A 21,298-nucleotide genomic window follows, 5' to 3' on the forward strand; every position below is an offset into this window, starting at 1 on the left:
AGTGAAACCACAGGAAAGATTCCAATATAGAGTTTTCCAAGTTGGAGAGGAAGGCTAGAACTTGCTATTTTGTACTCAAGGCATCAGTGTATATCAGCCACCCATCACCAAACCAGCTGAACTTTTTCTTCTGGATCTGAAGACTGGACAAAGATATTTCTAGTATGTGGTCGCAGAAGCACTCTGGTTGGCTCGGCTGCCCAGCACCAAAATGATTGGGGTGGGAAGAAAAAAACTGTCTCTAAATACAGTAAGGTCAAGAACCAAACCATCCAATCCATGCCTACTCTGAACTAAACCCCACTAAGCTGAATGAGACCAATTCCAAGAGGAATACGCACAGAATTGCTCCTTAGGCAAATATACAAAGCTGTAGACATGCCCAAGACTGTGTTGAAGGAATGGCACTGGCCTAAAAGCCACAAATTTTGGTTGGGAAGAATAACCAAAATGGTCCAGTGCTTGTCCAGTTGTTTTGCTGTTTATACACAAGTGCCTCAGCACTGCTGTCATCATACAACTGGCTTAAATACACACTGAACATAGAAGACAAACCCACATCCTGTGAGAATTTCTGTCACTAAAGCCAGTCAGTGGAGGGTAAAAAACATAATGGGTTTTGCAGCAATAATATTCAGTAGAGGTGCACAAAAAGCAGAACACTTACATCAATGAGATCAGACAGGTCATGGATGTAATACTTGAACACAGATGCATTGGTGGCCTCCAGAGCCAGTAGATATTCGTTTCGTGCCTTAATAGCCTTCAGTTTATTTTCTGTGTATTTTGCTTGCCGCTGAAAATAAAATTAAAGGAGCTTATTAAGAAACAGAAAAAATAAATGAACCATGGGTCTCGAGGAAAGACATTGTATTGTCAAAGTAATTATTCTATTACCCTGAACATTCCTTGTGATTCAGTCTGTGAAATCTTTAATACTTGTATGCAAAATGAATGCATCATATAGTATGTGACTTGTGTAAGTGTTGCATCACAGAGTGGTACAAAGATGGGTCTAGGCAAGGATACCAAAGGCAAACTACCATCATATCAGTTCACCTGGTGAATCTACTTCTGTAAAACCTATTTGTATCTGAAGGGTTCAGAACCCTACAGCAGACTCTGGTGCTGGAACCAAAGAGCCAAGTGAAGAATCTCTGTCATGAAGGCCAACTAATCAGATTCCCTGGAAGGATGTCAACTGGTCTTTTCTGATGCAGCACATAAGAGACACTCCACTCTTACCACTCTGGTGGTAAAGACAGGACAACACTGTCAGATGGTGCAAACTGCAATTCAGTGAACTAGTTGTACTCTGCAGCTCAGAGCCCAAACTCACTCTCTCTCTCTACAGTACTTGACAGCCTGGTTTCTTGTAAGCTTCAGAAGAAAAGGGGAAAACAACTCTAGATCTCAACAGAGAAAGCCCTTCCTAATTCCTAATTCACATTTTTAACAGCAGACAAAACAATAGTTTGCTACAGATGTGATGTAGTAAGTCTGCTGGACAATTCTAATCCTGCAGAATGAAACTGCATTTTCATCTTCTATCCAATTTATTAAAAGGCAACTTGTATCCAACTAAACCGAAACTCTTCGAGTTCCCAAAAGGCAGAAAGCGAGAAGGAGCCCCCCCCCCCTTGCCTGTGATTGTCCTCTGTTTTAAGAGCTGGGCTTAAATTCCAAATTGCTTGCTGAAGAAGAGCTTGAAACCAACATGCATGCAGCAGCTTCCATCTAAGAAGCTTACCTGACGTCTACACCATCAACCCTGTGAATTTGGGACATTAAAAAAAGCACATGAGTTTGGAATTGGCCACAAGAACTTGTTGCACAGCTTGAAGAAGATGATTTATCATTGAAAGCTCGCTATTTGGTTTTTTGTTTTGTTTTATATTCTTAATGGCTGATTAAAGGTATCACCTGCTCCTATGTCTGTATTAATTCATGTGGTTTTCTTTTACCTAAGCAAGCTTATCTGGAGTCAGAGTTCCAGCACAAATCCACTAGTGTTCAGGTTTATTAGGCTGAAGAAAAAGTGGGTGAAAGGCCAATAGTAAGTATAGGAAGACATCCTCTTTTTTTACATTTGGTCTCTCCATCTCCTGCTTCCCCTCACATACAGCAACTCTAAATTAAGGAGGTGAAGCATGCAGTAATTCCCAAACTCAGATACTGAGCCACTTGGTCAGGTTAGTATTTCTGCTGTTTTCCTATTACATCGTTCTTTTCCCACCCCCTGCACATATCTAGCACAGATCTCCATTGTGTGTTGTATTTCAAGCAGAAGAACTCAGCAGCTCCACTGCAGGAAGAGAGATTTGTAATTACAGAGCAGTTAGCCCCACCATGCTGCTTACATACCTTCTCTTTCATTTTCTCAATCTTCTTGACTGAGCTCCGTCGGACATGTTTTTCTTCAAACTTGACACTAGAAGCTGAATCAGGGGAGCGTGGGGTTTGCTTGTCCTCTTGCTTCACAGACTTGCCAATCTGCTTTTCTTCCTGCTTTTCTGCCTCCTTCAGCTTGCTCTGAGCACTAATGCTGTCGGCATTGTACATATGATAGGTCTTCATCACCTTCAAGAGATAAGCAGCAGTAGTCAAGCATTAGCTTGGTATCTGCTCAGATGGGAAGGACAAAACTTCAGTCCTACCTACAAATATTATAGGCCAAATGATCACTGATTGCACTTTGCACTTTTTAATTTCAACTCGAGAAATAGTTCTGCTAATCTATAATCACCCCCTTTTTATGTGATTCATGGAACTGCACAGTCCTCAACAGATCATCACTGAGCTTTCAGAACATTCTAAGTCAGTTTAAAATTGTGCAGGAAAATTGGTACAAAGTCATAAAAGGCCAGAAAAAATAGAAGACTAGGACAAGCAGCAAGACATGTATGTAAGCACGATACTACTTCCAGACAGAACCTGTGAATACAATGAACAGTGAAATTAAGATGATGAAAAGTGTTGGTGACTATGTATTACTCATTTGTTTTCTAGGAAAACAAATGAGTAATACAATAGTCTTTTAGGAAGTTTTTTTGTTTGGTTTTTTGCTTTGTTCTGTCTTTGTTAAAGAAAGTGAACATTCACATGGAAAAACACCAATGGTTCCATAAATCAGTCCAGTAACAGAGTGTCAAACCAATCTGATATGTGCAGAGTGATAACACGGACCTGTGCCTCAATCCAAGTGGTAGTTTTAAATACAGCAGATCCAGTGAATCAATGAGATTTACAAAAATGATCATTGTACAACAATTAATTTAATGCCAAGAAACGTGGTGCACAATTCTGTGTGCATGAGGGCTGCATCATATGCAGTCTTTAATTTCAATTTAAAGTTTTCTATCGCCTGAAAAAAAACAATATACATTCTGAGGCTCCCTAGGGATCCTTTTAAATCTGAGGAAGCCTTTGAAAGCCTCAGGATGAGAGAGAGCCTTCAACACCACTGGCCCAACAAGGTCCCAAGGGGTCCCTTGAAACATGGGGGAGGGGGAAAGGAAAGTTTATATTACGGATTAAAATCTATGGCTGATGATAGCATCAGTCTTCACATTGTGCAGAGCTGCACAACAAGACTCCAGCCAGTGGATCTGGTTAGAAACACACTTTCTCCATTTAGCACCTCTTTTTTGTTAGACCCATCTTCTAAAATTAGTTGACTATAACATCTGACTTAGTATCATCATCATCATCATCATCATCATCATCATCATCATCATCATCATCTTAGAACTGCAAAGCTGGAAGAGACCCTCCAGATCACTGGGTCCAGCCCCTGTCAGGGAAGCATACAGTGAACCCTTGACTTACAGACGGCTTGACTTACAGACTTCTTGAGTTACAGACTTTTCTGGCCGCAAAATTTAGGTTTGACTTGCAGACTGAGATTTGACTTACAGACCAGAAAAAAAAAAAAAAACCAAAATGGAACAAAAACGGCCTGTTACGGGATTAATCGGTTTTCAATGCACTGTAGGTCAATGGAGACTTGACTTACAGACTTTTTGACTTGAGAACTGCCTTCCAATACGGATTAAGTTCTCAAGTCAAGACCCCACTGTAGTGGGGAATTGAACTCCCAACTTCTGGCTCCACAGCCAGATACCCAAACCATTTAGCTATCCAGCAGTTCAATTCATAATTATCATTACACCAGTGACAAATATTTATTTAGTGAAAATTGTTTTTTGTCACGTCTTTCCATAGTGTGGGGTTTACAGAACAAATTTTAAAACAAGGCTGAAAGATTCTTAAATGCTGCTGTAACGGGGCCCTATGAGGTGTTACACTTACTCAACAGGAATTGGCTCAAAACACACTCGGCAGAGAGCAGAGATCTGTTCCAGCTCTGAAATACTGACATGAGCCAAACTCTTGCCTCAAGTCACTTTCAGGCACAATGCCACTGACTCTTATTTCACCTCAGCTTGAACTTGACTATAATTTTTCTTAAGTGGGATATGTGCATTCTCCTCTCCTGTAGTGATTAAGCAATGCTTCTTGGTTACAGGAAGACGTCACAGTAAAAAATGCAAGCCCAGTCAGAGTTAAATGAGAGCATCTGAATAATTTACATGGCAGCTTTCATACATTAGTAGATTGAAAGGAAGCATTCAGAATAATAGCTGTAAGCACAGCAAAGAATTCTTTTCTTCCCCTACCAGCATCCCTTTAGCAGGGACATAGTACAGGGCAATGGAAACAAATGAAACCTCATTTTTAATTGGCTTCAGAGAGCTGAGAATGTCTTATCATAATTCTTTTATGTGTACTTGCCAGATCTGTTATCATGGTCAAGACTCATATTGATTGCATGATGGCCCACAACAGAAATGTAGCTACTGCAACAAAGAAGCTTGTGACACTGTAAAGATTAAGAAGTTTTATTTGACATAAGCTTTTGTGCCCTGTAGCAGACTTCTTCAGAAGCTTGGAGCATAGTTCAGGAGACATAAAATGGAAGAAACCATTATGAGCTGTATATAGTGGAAATGCACCAGATTCACAAAGAAACTAATCCACATAAAACAGAAACCCTGTTTCTGAACAAATGCATATGAAAAAAGGGCTACAGTTCATAAAAGCTTATGCCAAATAAAAGGTATCAGCCCTTATGGAGCCACACTTTGTTTTGTTTTGATGCAACAAACAGCTACTACAAGTATTACAGTTCTGTCGTTATGAGTGCGTTAAAGTTAATACATTTTTTTCTGCTCTCAAATTGGGACTCAACCTGTTCTGGAATGGGTGACATCCTATTAAAAAAGATGATGTTCATAATCAAGTAGTAACTCCTTGATGTGGCTCTGTCCCTGAACTCCCAGATGGCATTAGCAGTGAAAAGTTGTTTCTAGGAAGACAACACTGCTTGTAAACAAGCTGTGTGGGGTATACGTTAATTCAAAGGGAAACATGCCTAATGCCACTTTTATCATGACAGCAGAGGGAGGAAAGAGGCCTTTGAGGAGCCTGTAGAACCACAAGAATGGAAGAGGAGGGCTTTGTGTTGCTCAACCTACTTTTACCGGGATGAACCTTTAACCATGTGAGAAACAGAAGGTACCTCACTTTCGTTATCCCAGAATCCTGTGGCACAGTAAAGATGAATGAACATACTGTGATGTAAACTCCAGTAGGCTACAGCCCACTTTGCCAGATGGAATTTGAATTTAAATAAGGATAGTAAGATGATGATAAAGAGACTCAATACCTTTTCTAAACCTACAAAGGTAGGTCAACATCTCACCACTCACCAACTATCAACCCTTTGCTCTCTCTTTTCACTATTACATATTCATGGATTAAAAGCAGTAACCCCCCCCCCCTTTGATTATATCATAGAACTACTTTAAGAATGGAATTAAGGTCAACAATTGTTTAATCCCTGCCTTAATTCTCTGTAGACTATATGTACTCCATTCAAAATATATTTCAGCAGTGCACAATGACACTCATAGTTCGGAAACAAACACAATGGTTTTAGTTCCAAAAAGATATACATGGCTGCCGCAATAGTAAGAAATGCCTGGCATGTCATATTACAAGAAAACACACAAGCCTCTTGTAACTTAATGTTCTATTTTATATCAGCTTTTTATTGGCATAATTTTCAGATTCTACAAATCCGAAACAATTGTAAATTTCTATGGAACTAAAGTTTTTCATGTATATTAATATGATTAAAGTGACAGAGCAATTATAAGATTCAAATTGAAATGAATAAAGAAAAGAACAGATGCAACAACACCCCCCTGCAAAATGATGCAAATAAGGTAAGTAAAACGTCCAATATTAGCATGCCTATAAAATGGTAAAGCATTTTGTTATATTTAGTTCTATTATTTATCAGCACCTGGTATTTAGATATTGCCCACACGCATGATGTGCCATACTAGTATATTGAGCTGCTTTCCTCTTTGAAATCTAAAAACTGAAGGTATTTCAAAGGTGATTTGCAATAATGTACTACTGGCAGCTCCTGAACCAGAGAAGGAAATATATCTTGATCATGGCCTAAATCAATCATTTAATCCTTACTATAGCAGACTATAGTAGGAAATCAACCCTGAGTGCTCACTGGAAGGACAGATCCTGAAGCTGAGGCTCCAATACTTTGGCCATCTCATGAGAAGAGAAGACTCCCTGGAAAAGACCCTATGTTGGGAAAGAATGAAGGCAAGAGGAAAAGGGGATGACAGAGGACCAGATGGTTGGACAATGTTATCAAAGCTACCAGAATGAATTTGACCCAACTCCGGGAGGCAGTGGAAAACAGGAGGGCCTGGCATGCTCTGGTCCATGGGGTCACGAAGAGTCGGACATTACTTAATGACTAAACAACAACAACAAAATCCGCTTTCCAAACTCCAATATACTATCTGATAGGTTTCAAGTTAATAGGGGTGTCCGTCAAGGGTGCATATTAGCCCCCTTACTGTTTAACCTGTTCTTAGCAGATCTTCCCCCTTTCTTATCTAAAGCTGCCAACCCTTCCCCCTCTCTTAATGGTGCCCCTCTTTCAGTTCTCCTTTACGCAGACGATGCAGTCCTGCTTTCTCTTTCCAAAGCCGGCTTGCGTCTCCTTTTAGCCAAATTCCAAGACTACTGTTCCGTCAACGATCTTTGTATAAATTCCTCCAAAACAAAAATAGTTGTTTTTTCTAAATCCAGCCTTCTGTCCACTTGGACAGTTGGTACACATTCCTACCAGCAAGTGCCAACATTTAAATACCTTGGGCTCACTTTCCATCACAAACTAAACTGGATCCCACATAAAAAATTGATTATCTCTACATCAACTACCCAACTCAATGCAATTTCAAAATTCCATTATCTTTCGGGCAACCAATTTGTTCCAGCAGCCCTGCATATTTTTCAGTGTAAACTTCTATCCCACCTTTTTTATGGGGTGCCCATCTGGATAGAGGCTGTAAATCATGACATTGATTCCATTGCTGCTGTTTTCCTCAGAAAGATCTTAGGTGTTCCCAATATGATCCGCCTCTCCACCATGGTACTCGAATTGGGAACCCACCTTCCGTCTACTCTTGCCTGGGTCACCACCTTCAAATACTGGCTCCGCATTCATCTTCATTCTAACCCCAATTCTCTCCTTTTTGACCTTCTTAGCGATTCTTACACATCGAACTGGTTCCAACTGATCGATTCTAAACTTCTTTCCTTAGGACTGAATCTAGAATTCCTCTTTGATGTTGGATTACAACAGGCCCACTCCTTGATCAAGCACAAACTCTGGCAGCTTGAGTATGAGACACTTTCAGCCGATTTGAACCCCACCTGTTCTCCTCTTTTTTTCAGTCTTCCTCCTTCCCTAGGACGTCCTTCCAACTACTTCTCTTCACTGACTAATCCTGGTCAGAGAAGAGCTTTTATGCTAGCTCGCCTGAATATTTTCCCTTCGGCGGTCCATGTAGGCCGTTTCTCCAAGATTCCCCGTGTAAACAGGCTCTGTTTTTTCTGTCATACTCTGCCAGACTCCCTGGACCATATTTTATTTCACTGCCTGGCTCATTCTTCTCTGAGAAAGCTTTTCCTAGAACCGTGGCTTTCTTTTTTCCCCAACTCCTTAGCCTTTTTCCTGAGTGATTCTTGCCCTTTGATTACATCTGCCATTGCAGGATATCTATTGGAAATTTCTATTTTAACCCACAACCTATGATATTACTTGCTGTTTTGAGTGTATTTCTCACTTTACTTTTCTCTTGATTATTGTTTGGTTTGTATCTACGTTTTGCTCCTGTCTGTTCATATGCCAATAAAGGTATCGAAATCGAAATCGAATCGAATTTGACCCAACTCCGGGAGGCAGTGGGTCTGGCGTGCTCTGATCCACGGGGCCACAAAGAGTCGGACATGACTTAACAACTAAACAACAACAAATAGTAGACCCCACTGGGTCTACTCTGATTGGGGCTAAGCACCAGATTGAAGCCCATATGCGCACAATCCTTTTAGGTATACAATGGCCTCTCCAGATGAAAGTACAAGGTAATATAGTAGTTTGTATACATCTTCTGATACATAGGATCTCCAGTGGATTAACTTATGTAAATTAAATATGCTTTATTAGCACTCACACAAGTAAACATTTATTTGGTAGATTATAGATTATTTCACCATTATTTCACTCTGATGGATTATTTTACTCATAACAGATAACAGATGGTGATGTAGCCAGGAAATATTTTTGCAGGAAACCTAAGCTCTGTGACCTATCATTTTAGGGTCTGTGCAGTTCTCTGTGCAGTTCTACTTAGAAAGTCCTCACACAAAGTAATACCAAATGTCTAACAGTCACAGTGGCCAGAAGAGACACTCAGCCACTATCCATGTGCTACTGGCTTGACCCTTTCCAAGGGAAGAGGCATACTGAACAATTCAATTTCTATTCATATTCCCAGTAAGGAGTAACTTGTCAAAGGCTGCCTTACAGTACATTTTATTATTGTATAAGCAAAACAAGGATAAACGAGGGCCCTTGTCCAGCCTGCGTTATGGCACGAGGCCAGAATTTTACAAGGTGCCCACAAAGCAGATCACATAAAGAAGAGCCTCAAATCCACGATTGCCATTTTCCTCAGCAGCCAGAGACTGGGCTCCAATTCATAGCCAAAAAATTCAAAGATTGTTCTTGTAGGTATCCTTCAGTCCCGAGAATTATAAAGATTATACCATATCAAAGCTGGAGAGATTTATCCATGGTTCCACATCAGAAGTCATTGTAGAATCAAAACCCACAGATTGTTAGGTACTACTGAAATCATGACTACTGGAAGGACAGATCCTGAAGCTGAGGCTCCAATACTTTGGCCATCTCATGAGAAGAGAAGACTCCCTAGAAAAGACCCTATGTTGGGAAACAGTGAAGGCAAGAGGAGAAGGGGATGACTAGAGCCCCCTAGAGTGGTCGAAATGACTAGATAGGCGGGGTATAAATACAATAAATAAATAAAATAAATAAATACTGGACAGCACGGTAAGGGCTGTTTTACTCTTCTATGCAGGAAGGAAGTGGCATTTATGTCCCCAGCCTCCCACAAATCCCCATATGCCATCCATACTAGAAAGATGGCTCCAGCTCATTCATTTCCCCTTCTCCTTGAGGTCACCCATTTGGGACCCCCTTTGCAGTGGGGAGGGCAACTTGTATGTGCTTCCCAGCACAAATTCAGCAGCACATCTAAGTGGGCATTGGCCCTTCATTTCCACTGTGACTTGAGGATCAGACCATCAGTGGGGCCCGCCAGGGCTCTGATGCTCTCTACTTCCTGGTCTCAGGCAGCCTTCCTGAGGCTGTGGGGCTGTCACTGTTTGAGCAGTCAGTAACATTGTTGGAATGAAATGGTCCATCCTCTTTCCTTTGGTTCTCCTCCTCTTTCTTAGATATAGGCTTTAAAGAGGTGCTTCTGCCCCTCCAGTTGGTTGGCCGTTTGTTGTTTCGTTGTCACTGGGCAACTGGCCATGTATGCAGTATCACTCAGTGGCGTTGCCCATGGGTATTGCGTTGGCCAGCAACTCCACTAAGGCTGCTGAGCACTATGTCTGAAAACAATGGGGCCTCCTCAGCATTTCACAATCACAGCCATATAGCCGTTTGCTAATTACAGTGATCTAATACCATTGCTACAAACAGCGTCAGTTCTTTTTCCTATGGAGACATGCTTGTGGATTTACTAAGGCTAACTATTCCCAATTTCCAGGAAGCCAGATAAAAGCCACAAGCAGGACGCACCCTTCAGTCTCCTGCAGAGCCCTGCTGCTATGTCACCACCCCAGCTCAGTGTTCAAAATGCTAAACATCTGCAGCTGGAATGTAGTCAAGTACTAAAAATTCCACTGCACCACACCATGCAGTAAAGGCTCTGGACTCTGCAGCTTTTAAAAAACTATCCCAAACATTGGCCAATCCCTGTGTAATTTGCTGATTCAGATCAGACCAGCAAAATCAGCCTGTACCTAGATCATAGTCATTAATAACCCCTATTCTGTGACCAGGGTCAATATGCTTTGCTTTCAAGAGCATTCCTGAAGTAGCTTTTTATAGGAGATACAGACCACAGACTTTCACAGTTCAGTAATTCTTGTTGACGAGGGAAAATCCAAAAGAAGCCTAGCATTTTGAAAACTAGCCCCAAAGAAAACACTTGCAGGGCTCCTTTACTAAAATAGAAGCAATTTGGTCACAGTTGCTGAACAGACAGATTTAATCAACTCCAAACATACACCATTCAGCTGTTCAAGAAGAAATGTTCCAGAGCTCCATAAGACCTTTTGGGAACACATTTCTTCTTCCTCCCCAGGCAATGCCTCTGCCTTGGTACTCATGTTAACTGCACAGCTGAGCAGAAAGATATGGTACCTTAAGAACCAAAAGCTGATCAGCAAAATATTTCCAAGTATGAACCAGATGTCAGAGTATCCTGGCTCAAATATGGCCTCAACTATGAACTTGCTACCTGGCCTTAAACCATGTGAGAAACCACACAGAGAGTTACCTCCATAATCAAGGGAAGAGGTAACAGCATCTGTGAAACTATTTGATAACTCTTAATATTTAAGCTAATAATCATACTGCAGGGAAAATGATGGGACAGTACAAGTATCAACATATTTTGTAAGCTTTTATTCCTCATTGTGTGCCTCTGTTAGTAGTTCTCCAGCTGTTGATTAACGGTAGCACAAGTTAGAGGGTGTACTACATACATGCAAGCTTGTGCTGCATATACACAACACAGTCAAATATATCAAAAGCGCTTTAGGAATGAAAATTCAGCCAAATGTTAACAAGTTTAGTATCAAAAGCAAGAGCTACAGAAATGTTAAGACAAGTTTTGTGTGGAGGTCTGCAGATGTCTGGATAAAAAATCTGGGTCTGTCAACTGAGTAATCTGGCCCTTCAGTTTGTAAAAGATATTTTATGAAATACATATCTTGAATGTACAAAGCAAAAATAGATAATATAGGCAAAATGCTATTTCAGTATGTTGGGCCAGAGTATCACCAATGCAGAACATGAGATCATGCAACCTGTTCAAGTGTTGCTGTTGTGCAAATTGTGATTTCTATGGTGGTTTCCTCATTCAGTGTGATCTTGCATCAATCTGCTGGTGGGACCTTCCACTCAGTAGATGCTCTGTAAGATACTAGCTTTGGTCTTCCTTTAGAATTCAGCACTGCACTACAGACCCATGATGTAATAATAATGCATTTGCAGAACAGTGGCAGTGTATAACAGTGGACGTGTGCTAATGTACACACAGAGACATACAAATGTTAGTACATGATAGATATACAGACAGATACGGCACATCATATTACAAGTCCATTTTCAAAGCCCAAGTCTAGAGCTGTGGCTGATAAACATGTTGGGTTTTGATAAAGATTAGCAGTTCTGTATATTTAGGATGAAAACCTGCTGCAACCCAAATGTCTAAGAAGCCAGATCTAACTCTCCCTTCTGGATAGCAAAAGCACTGAATAGAACTGATAATGTGCAGCAAAATTTATTGCATGCCAAATTTTGTGCACAGTGCTTGCCCACATGTTAAATAAATAGAAGCACTTGCGTACGGTCTGTTTCTAGCCAAAATTGATCTCAGAACTGTAGTTATTATACTCTGCACAGTTCCAATGATGTCCCCAAACACTTAGTCCTATTCATAGCCAATATGGAAAGTAATCGGACAGGAGGAAAGACAATACAGATACAACCTGAGGTTAAGAGCTGAGCAAAAAAAATATTTACAGTATATAATAGTCTAGCAAATGCACACTGTTTCAGCACAAACTGCAGCCATTCATCATTTCAAATGCTTGATTGTTGCTATTGCAGCACTCAAGGGAAAGTCAAACATTTTTTTCCTCTTTTCTGAAAAAGAGGCAACTTGATTTACCGTATAAAGCTCATTCAGGACCTTCATCAAGTCCTCCTGGAGCTGCTGCCCAACTTCTTTGCTCTGCAACACAAAAAAAACAAAACAAAAAAGGTTAATTGAATGAGAAGAGAACAGAGGGTGGCGAGTGCAGGCTTCACACAAAACTCACAAATAACACAGACACAAATGATCATTATTCAAAGTAGCAAACCAAATAAACACTTAGCTTAGTGCTAATTACACTCAAATCCAACAGCTTTAATATAATGAAATATACTCTGTATAAAGCCAGCCAAATGCTGGTAGCACCTGGTCGAAGCAAGTATTCAGTGGTAGACAACGAACTCCAGTTGCTGCCAGGGCAGTTTATTGCTGAGTTTGCTCTTAACTCCTACTTTCTGAATACTGAAACAAGGTAAGTGAACAATATTTGGAAGGGGACAAGGAAAGATGGAGACAGTGTAACTCAGAAAAAGCAAAGTCTACTGCCTGGTGATTAACTTTGCAGTAACCAGACTTTAAACCTTGTCTCAAAGAAACTGGTATCTCAAGTGCTACAGAAGTGGCACTTATGTTTTTCAAATGCAGAGGGGCCATTTTAGCAAATGGCAGCTGCCTATACTCCTAGATAAGCACTGCGTGAGTGGGAGCACAAACAGCCAATGAGCCCTTGCTGATTGGAGACTAGTGCTGGTCAGCAACAGGCACAAATGAACACAGGCCTCACCGCTGCCACTTAATGACATCCTAGAGCAAGGGTTTTGAACAAGCAGTGTAAATACCACTCACTGCATACAGAAGTAGGCTAGGTAGGGTTCTGGTTTTTAATAAGTTATTCTCAGTAATACTACTACAATTTATGTTTACTATCTTTGTGTTCTATATTTACACTAGCAGTAAAATTTATCCTCAACAATGTTAGTATTGTGTTCAACTATTAATGGAATCATTGTTCTGTCCCTGTATTTATTCCCAGTAACTGCAATTTTTAATGTCCCTAAAACTTACTGAAAATTATAAACATAAAAATAGATTGCCTGTTGACATGAACATGTTCTTGGGAAAAAATGTGGTTTTTTCCCCTTCATTCCTTGCAAATTCATTTTCTTGGATATAGTGACTAGTGGGGCATAAGATCTGAAAGGTTCAGAACTACTGCCCTGAAGTTCACAATATGGAAAACTTGCTTAGTTCCCCAAATCCCCAGCTACCATGGGTCCAAACTCCAATATTTATTTTTTGCTGCTTCCTTAGACAGAGATAATGAGAAAAGGGGGGAAATGAACTCTGCTCATGTGAATATTGATGTAAATAAATGGTTAGGAGTCTATGTACTCTGCTCTTCATACCATAAATCTACTCTCCAGACAGAGTATTACAAATGTATTCATTACTTCAGGAGCTGTATGTGTAGGTAACCTAACCAAGGAATTACCATCAGTGTCAACTTTCATATCACCTCACATAATTTCAAATTGCAATGTTCTACAATTAAGTAATCTGCCAGTCATCAAGTCTTCATTGATTAAGTGACATATATAGTCATGGTCAAAAATATTGGCACCCTTGCAATTCTGTCAGAAAATGCAACCCTTTTCTCAGAAAATTGTTGCAGTTGCAAATGTTTTGGTACTCACATGTTCATTTCTTTGGTTTACATTGGAACAACACAAAGAAACAGAGAAGAAAAGTCAAATCTGATACAGTCCCACGTAGAAACCCAAAAATGCACTGGCCAAAATTATTGGTACCCTGTCTAAATTGTAGGAAATAATTGCTTTCCAAATATGTGATGCTCCTTTAATTTGTATTTAGGTGCACCTGTCGCAAGTAAGAGGTGTGGGCAATATAGTAATAACACTTGCAACCAGTTAAGATGGAGAAAAGTTGACTCAACCTTTGTGTTGTGTGTGACACTGAGCATGGAGAAAAGAATGAATTGTAAAGACTTGTCTGTGGATTTGAGATAAAAAAATGGTGGAAAAACATTGACAATCCCAAGGCTACAAGTCCATCCCCAGATATCTTAATGTTCCTGTGTCCACTGTGCACAATATCATCAAGAGGTTTACAGCCCATGGCACTGTAGCTAACCTCCCTGGATGTGGATGGAAGAGCAAAATTACTGAAAAATTACAACAAAGGGTTGTGCAAATGGTGAATACAGAACCCAGATTAACTTTCCAACAAATTCAAGCTGATCTGCAGACACAGGGTACAACATTGTCAGCTCGCACTATCCGTCGCTATCTGAATGAAAGGGATCCTATGGTAAGAGAACCAGGAAGACACCACTGCTGACACAAAGGCATAAAAGAGCAAGACTGGAGTACGCCAAAACTTATGTGACAAAGCCACAATCCTTCTGGGAGAAAGTACTGTGGACATATGAGACGAAAGTATAGTTTTTTGGTAAAAGACATCATAGCAATGTTTACAGATAAAGAAATGAGACATTCGAAGAAAAGAACTCAGTCCCTACAGTCAAACATGGTGGAGGTTCAAAGATGCTTTGGGATTGCTTTGCTGCTTCTGGCACTGGATGCCCTGACTGTGTGAACGATATCATGAAATCTGATGATTACCAAAGAATTTTGGGGCACAACGTAGTGGCCAGTGTCAGAAAGCTGCATCTCCACCAGAGGTCATGGGTCTTCCAGCAGGACAATGACCCGAAACACACTTCAAAAAGCACTCAGAAATGGTTACAAAGTGCTGGAGAGTTCTGAAATGGCCAGCAATGAGTCCAGATCTGAATCCCATAGAACACCTGTGGAGAGATCTCAAAACAGCAGTTGGGAGAAGGTGTCCTTCAAATCTGAAAGCCCTGGAGCAGTTTGCAAAAGAAGAGTGGTCCAAAATTCCAGTAGAGAGGTGCAAAAAACTCATTACAGGATTTGCATTTTTGGGTTTCTATATGGGATTGTATCAGATTTGACTTTTCTTCTCTGTTTTTTTTTGTGTTGTTCCAACGCAAACCAAAGAAATCCCCCCCCCCCGCATTTGGTAGTCACCTTTCAGGTCTCTCTCGGGGTCAAAGCTCTCAATCACCCTGCCTGTGATGATCTTATAGGACAGGCAGATCTAATCAGAAGGAGGTGCTCTCCCAGATATCAAGGTCCCAAACTATTTCAGGCCTTATAGGTTAAAACTATCACCTTAAGGCGGATACAGAAGCAAACAGGTAACCAGTGCATGGTGGCTAAGGTGGGGGAAATGGTTGGTATTTCCTGACCCCACTCAAAATTCTGGCCTCCAGTTTCTGGACCCGTTGGGAGTCTCTGTAACAGCTCCAAGGGCAGCCCCATGTAGAGAGCATTGCAGTAGTCCAATCTCAAGATTACCAATGCATGAACTAGCATGGTGAGGAATCCTGTGTCAAGATAGGGGCACAACTGGGAAATCTGCCTTAGATGGAAATGGGTGGAGCAGACCACAGATGCTATCTGGGATTCCACTGACAGCGTCATGTCCAAGAGTATGCCCAATACTCTTCATGGAAAGAGTAACCCCCTCAAAGAGAGGGAGGCACCTATCCAGGCCGCAAACACTAGGGGTCCCCACCCTCATAATTTCCATCTTGTCCAGGTTTAGCCTCAGTCTATTATCTCTCATCCATCTTAGCATGGCGTCCAGAGAGTACTCAAGGGATGGGACAGCATTGTCTGCAGAAGGGTGGAAGGAGAGATAGAGTTGAGTGTCATCCACACATTGGTGACACAAAGCTCCAAAAACTCCTGATTACCTTCTCCAACAGCCTCATATAAATGTTAAATAACATTGGGGAGATGTTATTTAAGATGTTTTGCTTTGTTATAACCTGTACACACTATGTTTGAACAGTTTACAGAACTATTACTATTTTAGAATCCAGTGTGAGTGCCAAGAGGAAACACAAAAGGAACCCCACCCAATGTACTTTGTATTCATACAAAGTCAAGTCTAAGCACACTTCCCAATACCCAGATGTGAGACTATCTTCAGCTGACAATTCTGTCATCTATTTTTAAAATCAAAGAACCTTAACAGAGTTACAGATTGATTGAAATACAATACTCCCAGGGGCACTTGGGTTACTAAACTGACCTGTTAAAACTAATGCAGTGTGACTCATAAATTTGCTCCTTTGGTATGAACTGTGAGCAAGAGAAACTTAGGAACATGGCTCACCAAGCTTTGGTGAACATGAGTTGTAGCTGGGGTTATCTGCTCTTTTAAAGGTTCTAATTTTCATGTTTACTGTACATGTGGAAATACACTGCTTTTATTTTAAAACCCAGCATGGTAAAGCATAAAAGGGGGAAAAAAGCATTTGGTCCTTCTACACCAGAGGCCCCAACCCCCCGGTCCGTGGCCCGGTGACAGTCTGTGGCCTGAGCCAGACTGAGCCATTGAGACAGACCTCCCGCCCTGCCCCCTGCACGCACTCATCCCCGCACAGCTGATTCGCATATGCATGCGCACTCCAGCATGTGTGAGCGCCACACCACCATTTGCGTATGTGCACGAGCGTGCCCAGACAAGCACCACACTGCTGTTTGTGCATGCGCACAAGTTTGCACTCCTTTGTGCAATAGAGAATGTGCACTTGTTTGCGCATGCGCACAAGTGCAGGGGTGCCCGCCTTCCCCAGCCTGTCCATGGGATGGAAAAAGTTGGGGACCCTTATTCTACACAATCTGAAGTCTTACGACAGGTGATACCTTTAGCATTCCACTAAAAATGCATCCCCACATCTCCAATATGGAGTTTGGCATGTTTCTGTATACCTCCACTCCCAGCCAAAAAGGATCCATATGTTTCAACATAGGACTGTAGTGGGATGGGAGATACTGAATGACTGGTAATCTGTTAACTAACAAAACTGGAAGAGATATTCTAAATTCTAAAACCTATACCTCTGTAGCTCTCTTTTTGGAACTTGTTTTAAACAAAGTAGGCTGGCCCACATAATTAGCCATTATACTTTGAGCTGTCATGTTTCTTTTGCATCACTGCCAGTTCTGATGTGCCCAGGCAGCCGCTGCCGGCGCCGCAGCAGAGCCGTCCACTCTATATTTTGAGTGGAAATGTTGGGGGATCGTCTTATATACCCAGTCGTCTTGTACGCCGGCAAATAAGGTATATGCAAATTTGTGAATTAAGGTTAAATGTATGGCTTATGTGATTCATCTCTTGTGACGTGCTCTACCATACTATTAAAAACCTTGCAATCTGGGTTAACTGGAAAATATATGATTACTTTCTGTAGAGGCAGGTGGATACACAGTCCTCTTTCACACAGACACACAAACTACTTCCACTATAAGATAACAGGGTTCCCCCCCTTCTTCCATAGCTATCAGGTAGAATAGTGTTTTCACTTTCTTAGCAGAAAAGCAGTGCTGTACAGAACCAAGAGCGTCTCTATACTGTCTATACAACAGTGTACAATATTTCCTCAATCATGCAATCAACATGGCTCTATACATGACACTGGAAAGACAATGAAACCAATAAAAAGACAATTATATCCAGGCAGATGTTTCCTTTCCTCGCAACAACAGTTCTGAGAAGGGATGTATCAAACAATATCCCTGTTCTCTCGAAGGCTTTCACGGCCGGGATCCGATGGTTGTTGTGAGTTTTCCGGGCTGTTTGGCCGTGTTCTTAAGGTTTTTCTTCCTAATGTTTTGCCAGTCTCTGTGGCCTTCAGAGGACAGGAATCAGCACACTGGGCACAGAGTTCTGACTCCTGTCCTCTGAAGATGCCAGCCACAGAGACTGGCAAAACGTTAGGAAGAAAAACCTTAAGAACATGGCCAAACAGCCCTGAAAACTCATAACAACCATAATATCCCTATTTATTTGAACAGGGTTCTGAAATGATTGTGACTTACTGTTTTATGCCCTGGCTCCCTGTGGAGACTGGCATTGTGTTTCATAAGCAATGTGAAACTCTATGCTGTTTAAAATGAAAAGGCTCATTGGAAATCCAAATTATTTCTGACAGAAAAGGGCAGTTGACAATTGCAGAATTTTAACAGTTGTCCAGGATTACTATGCTGTAAAAGGAGCTGGAACAGTGGCTCTATGATCTACAGATAACTCCACATTATATCCTTTTAAACACTGTAATTAGCTGTCTTAAAGCATGACAGAGAAGGAAACTAAGCATGTCAAAAAGGTCTCTGACTGTAAACCTGACTAGGAGGACAAAGAGACTCTTTACCATACGAAAACTAATAGGGCCGTCACCGTCATCGCTGTTCCCACACCCTCTACCAGAAGCTGTCTCTTCTATACCATACCAAAAAGAAAAAGCAACTTCGGTGTAGGCAGGAGAAAAGGCACAGGAGGAGCAAAAACAAAGTAAGAAAAGTCCTTTATTAGTCAATACAATGGATATCTCTGCAGTTTCATTTCTAGAACTTTCTCAAAGGTTTACCAGGAAACTAAGTAAGCAAAAAAATAGACCTTGAGGCTGTGGTGGAGAGCTCAATTAAAATGTCAACTCGGTGCAGGGCAGCTGTGAAAGAAACAAATTCCATGCTAGGGATTATTAGGAAAGGGGATGAAAATAAAACTGTCAAGTGTTGTAATGACTTCATATAAATCTACGCTGCAACCACACTTTAGAGTTTCACAAAGACAAAAAGGATGCTGAAATGAGCAACCATAAAGACCAGAATTATGACACTTTCACTATAAGAAAAGACTGAGGGGGAAAGAAAAGGTAAATGACAGTTCATTCCATTTATACAGTTATGCAGGGATACGGATAATGGCTCGTCAGCCATGGAAGGCAGCCCATCTAGGAGAAGGAAAACTCTGATTTCAAACCTCCACTGCCTTGTGGCTATATCCATTCATGGAAAGCTTCAGGAGTTAACCTAGAGGCAAAATCCGGAGCTGGAGTCCCGAAGGCAGTTCTTCTGCCAACTCCTGCGACGTTGCTGGAACCAGTTGTATTGGCTCTTGCCTTTCCATTGGACCATTTCAGCAACGTGGAGAGGGGGGATCTGCTGCTTGGGTAACAGCCTATCCTCCATATTAGTTTACCCAGGCTTCATGCTCTGGAGGCGACACTCCTCAATTCAGAGCATGTTACCATAGTCTTTCGAGACTGAAGGATGCCTATGAGATTTCGCTTGAGCTCAAAATTCTAGTAATTGAAGCCGTTCAAGAAAGTGGTTTGCAGTAGATTCAGGACAGATTACAGAAAAGACTTCTTCTGACAATGCAACTAATTTGTGAAGTTCACCACCACAAGGTGTCCTTATAGCTGCTACCTTAAGATGGCTTCAAAAGGCAGGGTGAGACAATGCATGAACAGGTTTTTCAGCAGCCATGATGGCTACACAAAACCTTCCTGTTCAAACATATGATTATCAGTTACTACAGGGAGGAAACCGTGAGGGAAGGCTTCTGTCTTTATAGGCTGTGGGACTCCCAGAGGTATTTGGTAGCAGCATGCTATATCTGGATGAACCTTTAGTTAGCTCCAGCTGGACTCTTCTTAGTAGCCTTAATGGAAAATGCACTGAGACAAGCAAATATGGATCTCCCTCTCTTTCTTGAACGCACAAAGATTTCTATTGTCGTAGAAGAGACAGCTCTATAGCCTGACTCTTGTCAACCAAAGCAGAGTTTCACATGTCAACCCTATTTATTCAGCTAATGAAAATATGCTTTTTAAATTAATGTGAACATACAACATACACAAATGTACTTAACTGTAACCAATATATGATTAAAACAAATTTTCCCTGTGTTAGCTAGCAATAGAAGAATCTTTATCACACAAAATATTTATGCCTAAGGCCTTTTCTGAATCCAGTCAATTTAGAAAAGGAAGAGGCACCAGAGATCATACTGCAAATATATATTGGCTAATGAAACATATCAAAGAATTTTGGAGGAACTAGAAAAGATCCCCAAGTATAAGGATATGTCACTGTAAACCAAAACAATCCATATTGTGGTATTCTTGATTAATATGTGCCAATGTGAACGGTGAATAGTGTAGAAAGCTGATGGAGGGACCAATCTATTCACAATGTTATGTTAGAGGACAGCTTTACAGATACTGAAGATTGCTAAAACTCAAGTGAGTTCTAGATTAAATCAACCCTGATCTCTAATGCAAAACTGAAATGACTTAAGCCATCATATTTTGGAAACATCGTGATAAAAAAGACTGAATGGAGAAGACAATAATGTCTGAGAAAGCTAAAGGCAACAGGAAAATAAGGAGACCAAACAGGATGGATTATAAAGAAATGCATGACCTTGAGTATGAATAGTTTGAGCAAGGCTTTTAGAGACCTCTCATTTACTGTACAGGGTTACCATTAAGCTGGAAGCAACCTGATGGCATGCCCAAATAAGTGTAAAGAGACTGAGTTCTGTCCCACCCTGTGTTCTTTTGAAGATACTTAAATCTGATTTTATTCCCATACCAGATCAGAGACAGAGACAGACACACAGACACAGAGAGAGATCCTAAAGTAAAAAGTAAAATTCTGACCTAAATGCAAGAGTGTAGTCATTCTTGCATATATACACACATATCACCATTATTTTTAGACTTTCATGATGTTTAAGATTAAAGCTCCAATTTCTTGAGCCTTCATATTTTACAAATAGCTTCTGAAATACAAGTTAGAAGCTCTGAATCCCCCCCTGAAACTATTTACTTAAGCTTATAGAAGTAACACATAATAGAATGAACCCATTAACAGGAAAAGGAAAGAAGTGGAGGACAAGGAGTAAACATCCAGCTGTTCAAGGTTTTTATAGCTCATATTAGCTACTAGGGAGGGGGAACTGAAAGGGGATACATGGCATGTGATTTTAACAGCCCCCCCCCCGGATATTCCTGGAGAAAGGACATATTTTCCTTT

The 21,298-nt window shown here is 40.9% G+C and overlaps 1 protein-coding gene across 18 annotated transcripts in view; it reads right to left on the minus strand.

Moving 5' to 3' along the window:
- SRGAP2 (SLIT-ROBO Rho GTPase activating protein 2) overlaps window positions 1-21,298 on the minus strand; it is a 258,963-nt gene that overhangs the window by 101,991 nt on the left and 135,674 nt on the right. For all 18 annotated transcript variants that reach the window (XR_013544325.1, XM_078391856.1, XM_078391855.1 and 15 more), the window contains exons 5-7: window positions 12,432-12,494; window positions 2,365-2,580; window positions 668-796 (exon numbers count right to left, since the gene is read on the minus strand). Coding sequence is in view for 17 of the 18 variants with exons in the window: in XM_078391856.1 (XP_078247982.1) it covers window positions 668-796; window positions 2,365-2,580; window positions 12,432-12,494 (408 nt within the window). In the remaining variant the exon portion in view is untranslated. The remainder of the gene's footprint in view (window positions 1-667; window positions 797-2,364; window positions 2,581-12,431; window positions 12,495-21,298) is intronic.

This window comes from Pogona vitticeps, chromosome 4 (genome assembly GCF_051106095.1).
Source record: "Pogona vitticeps strain Pit_001003342236 chromosome 4, PviZW2.1, whole genome shotgun sequence".
NCBI classification, from domain to species: domain Eukaryota; kingdom Metazoa; phylum Chordata; class Lepidosauria; order Squamata; family Agamidae; genus Pogona; species Pogona vitticeps.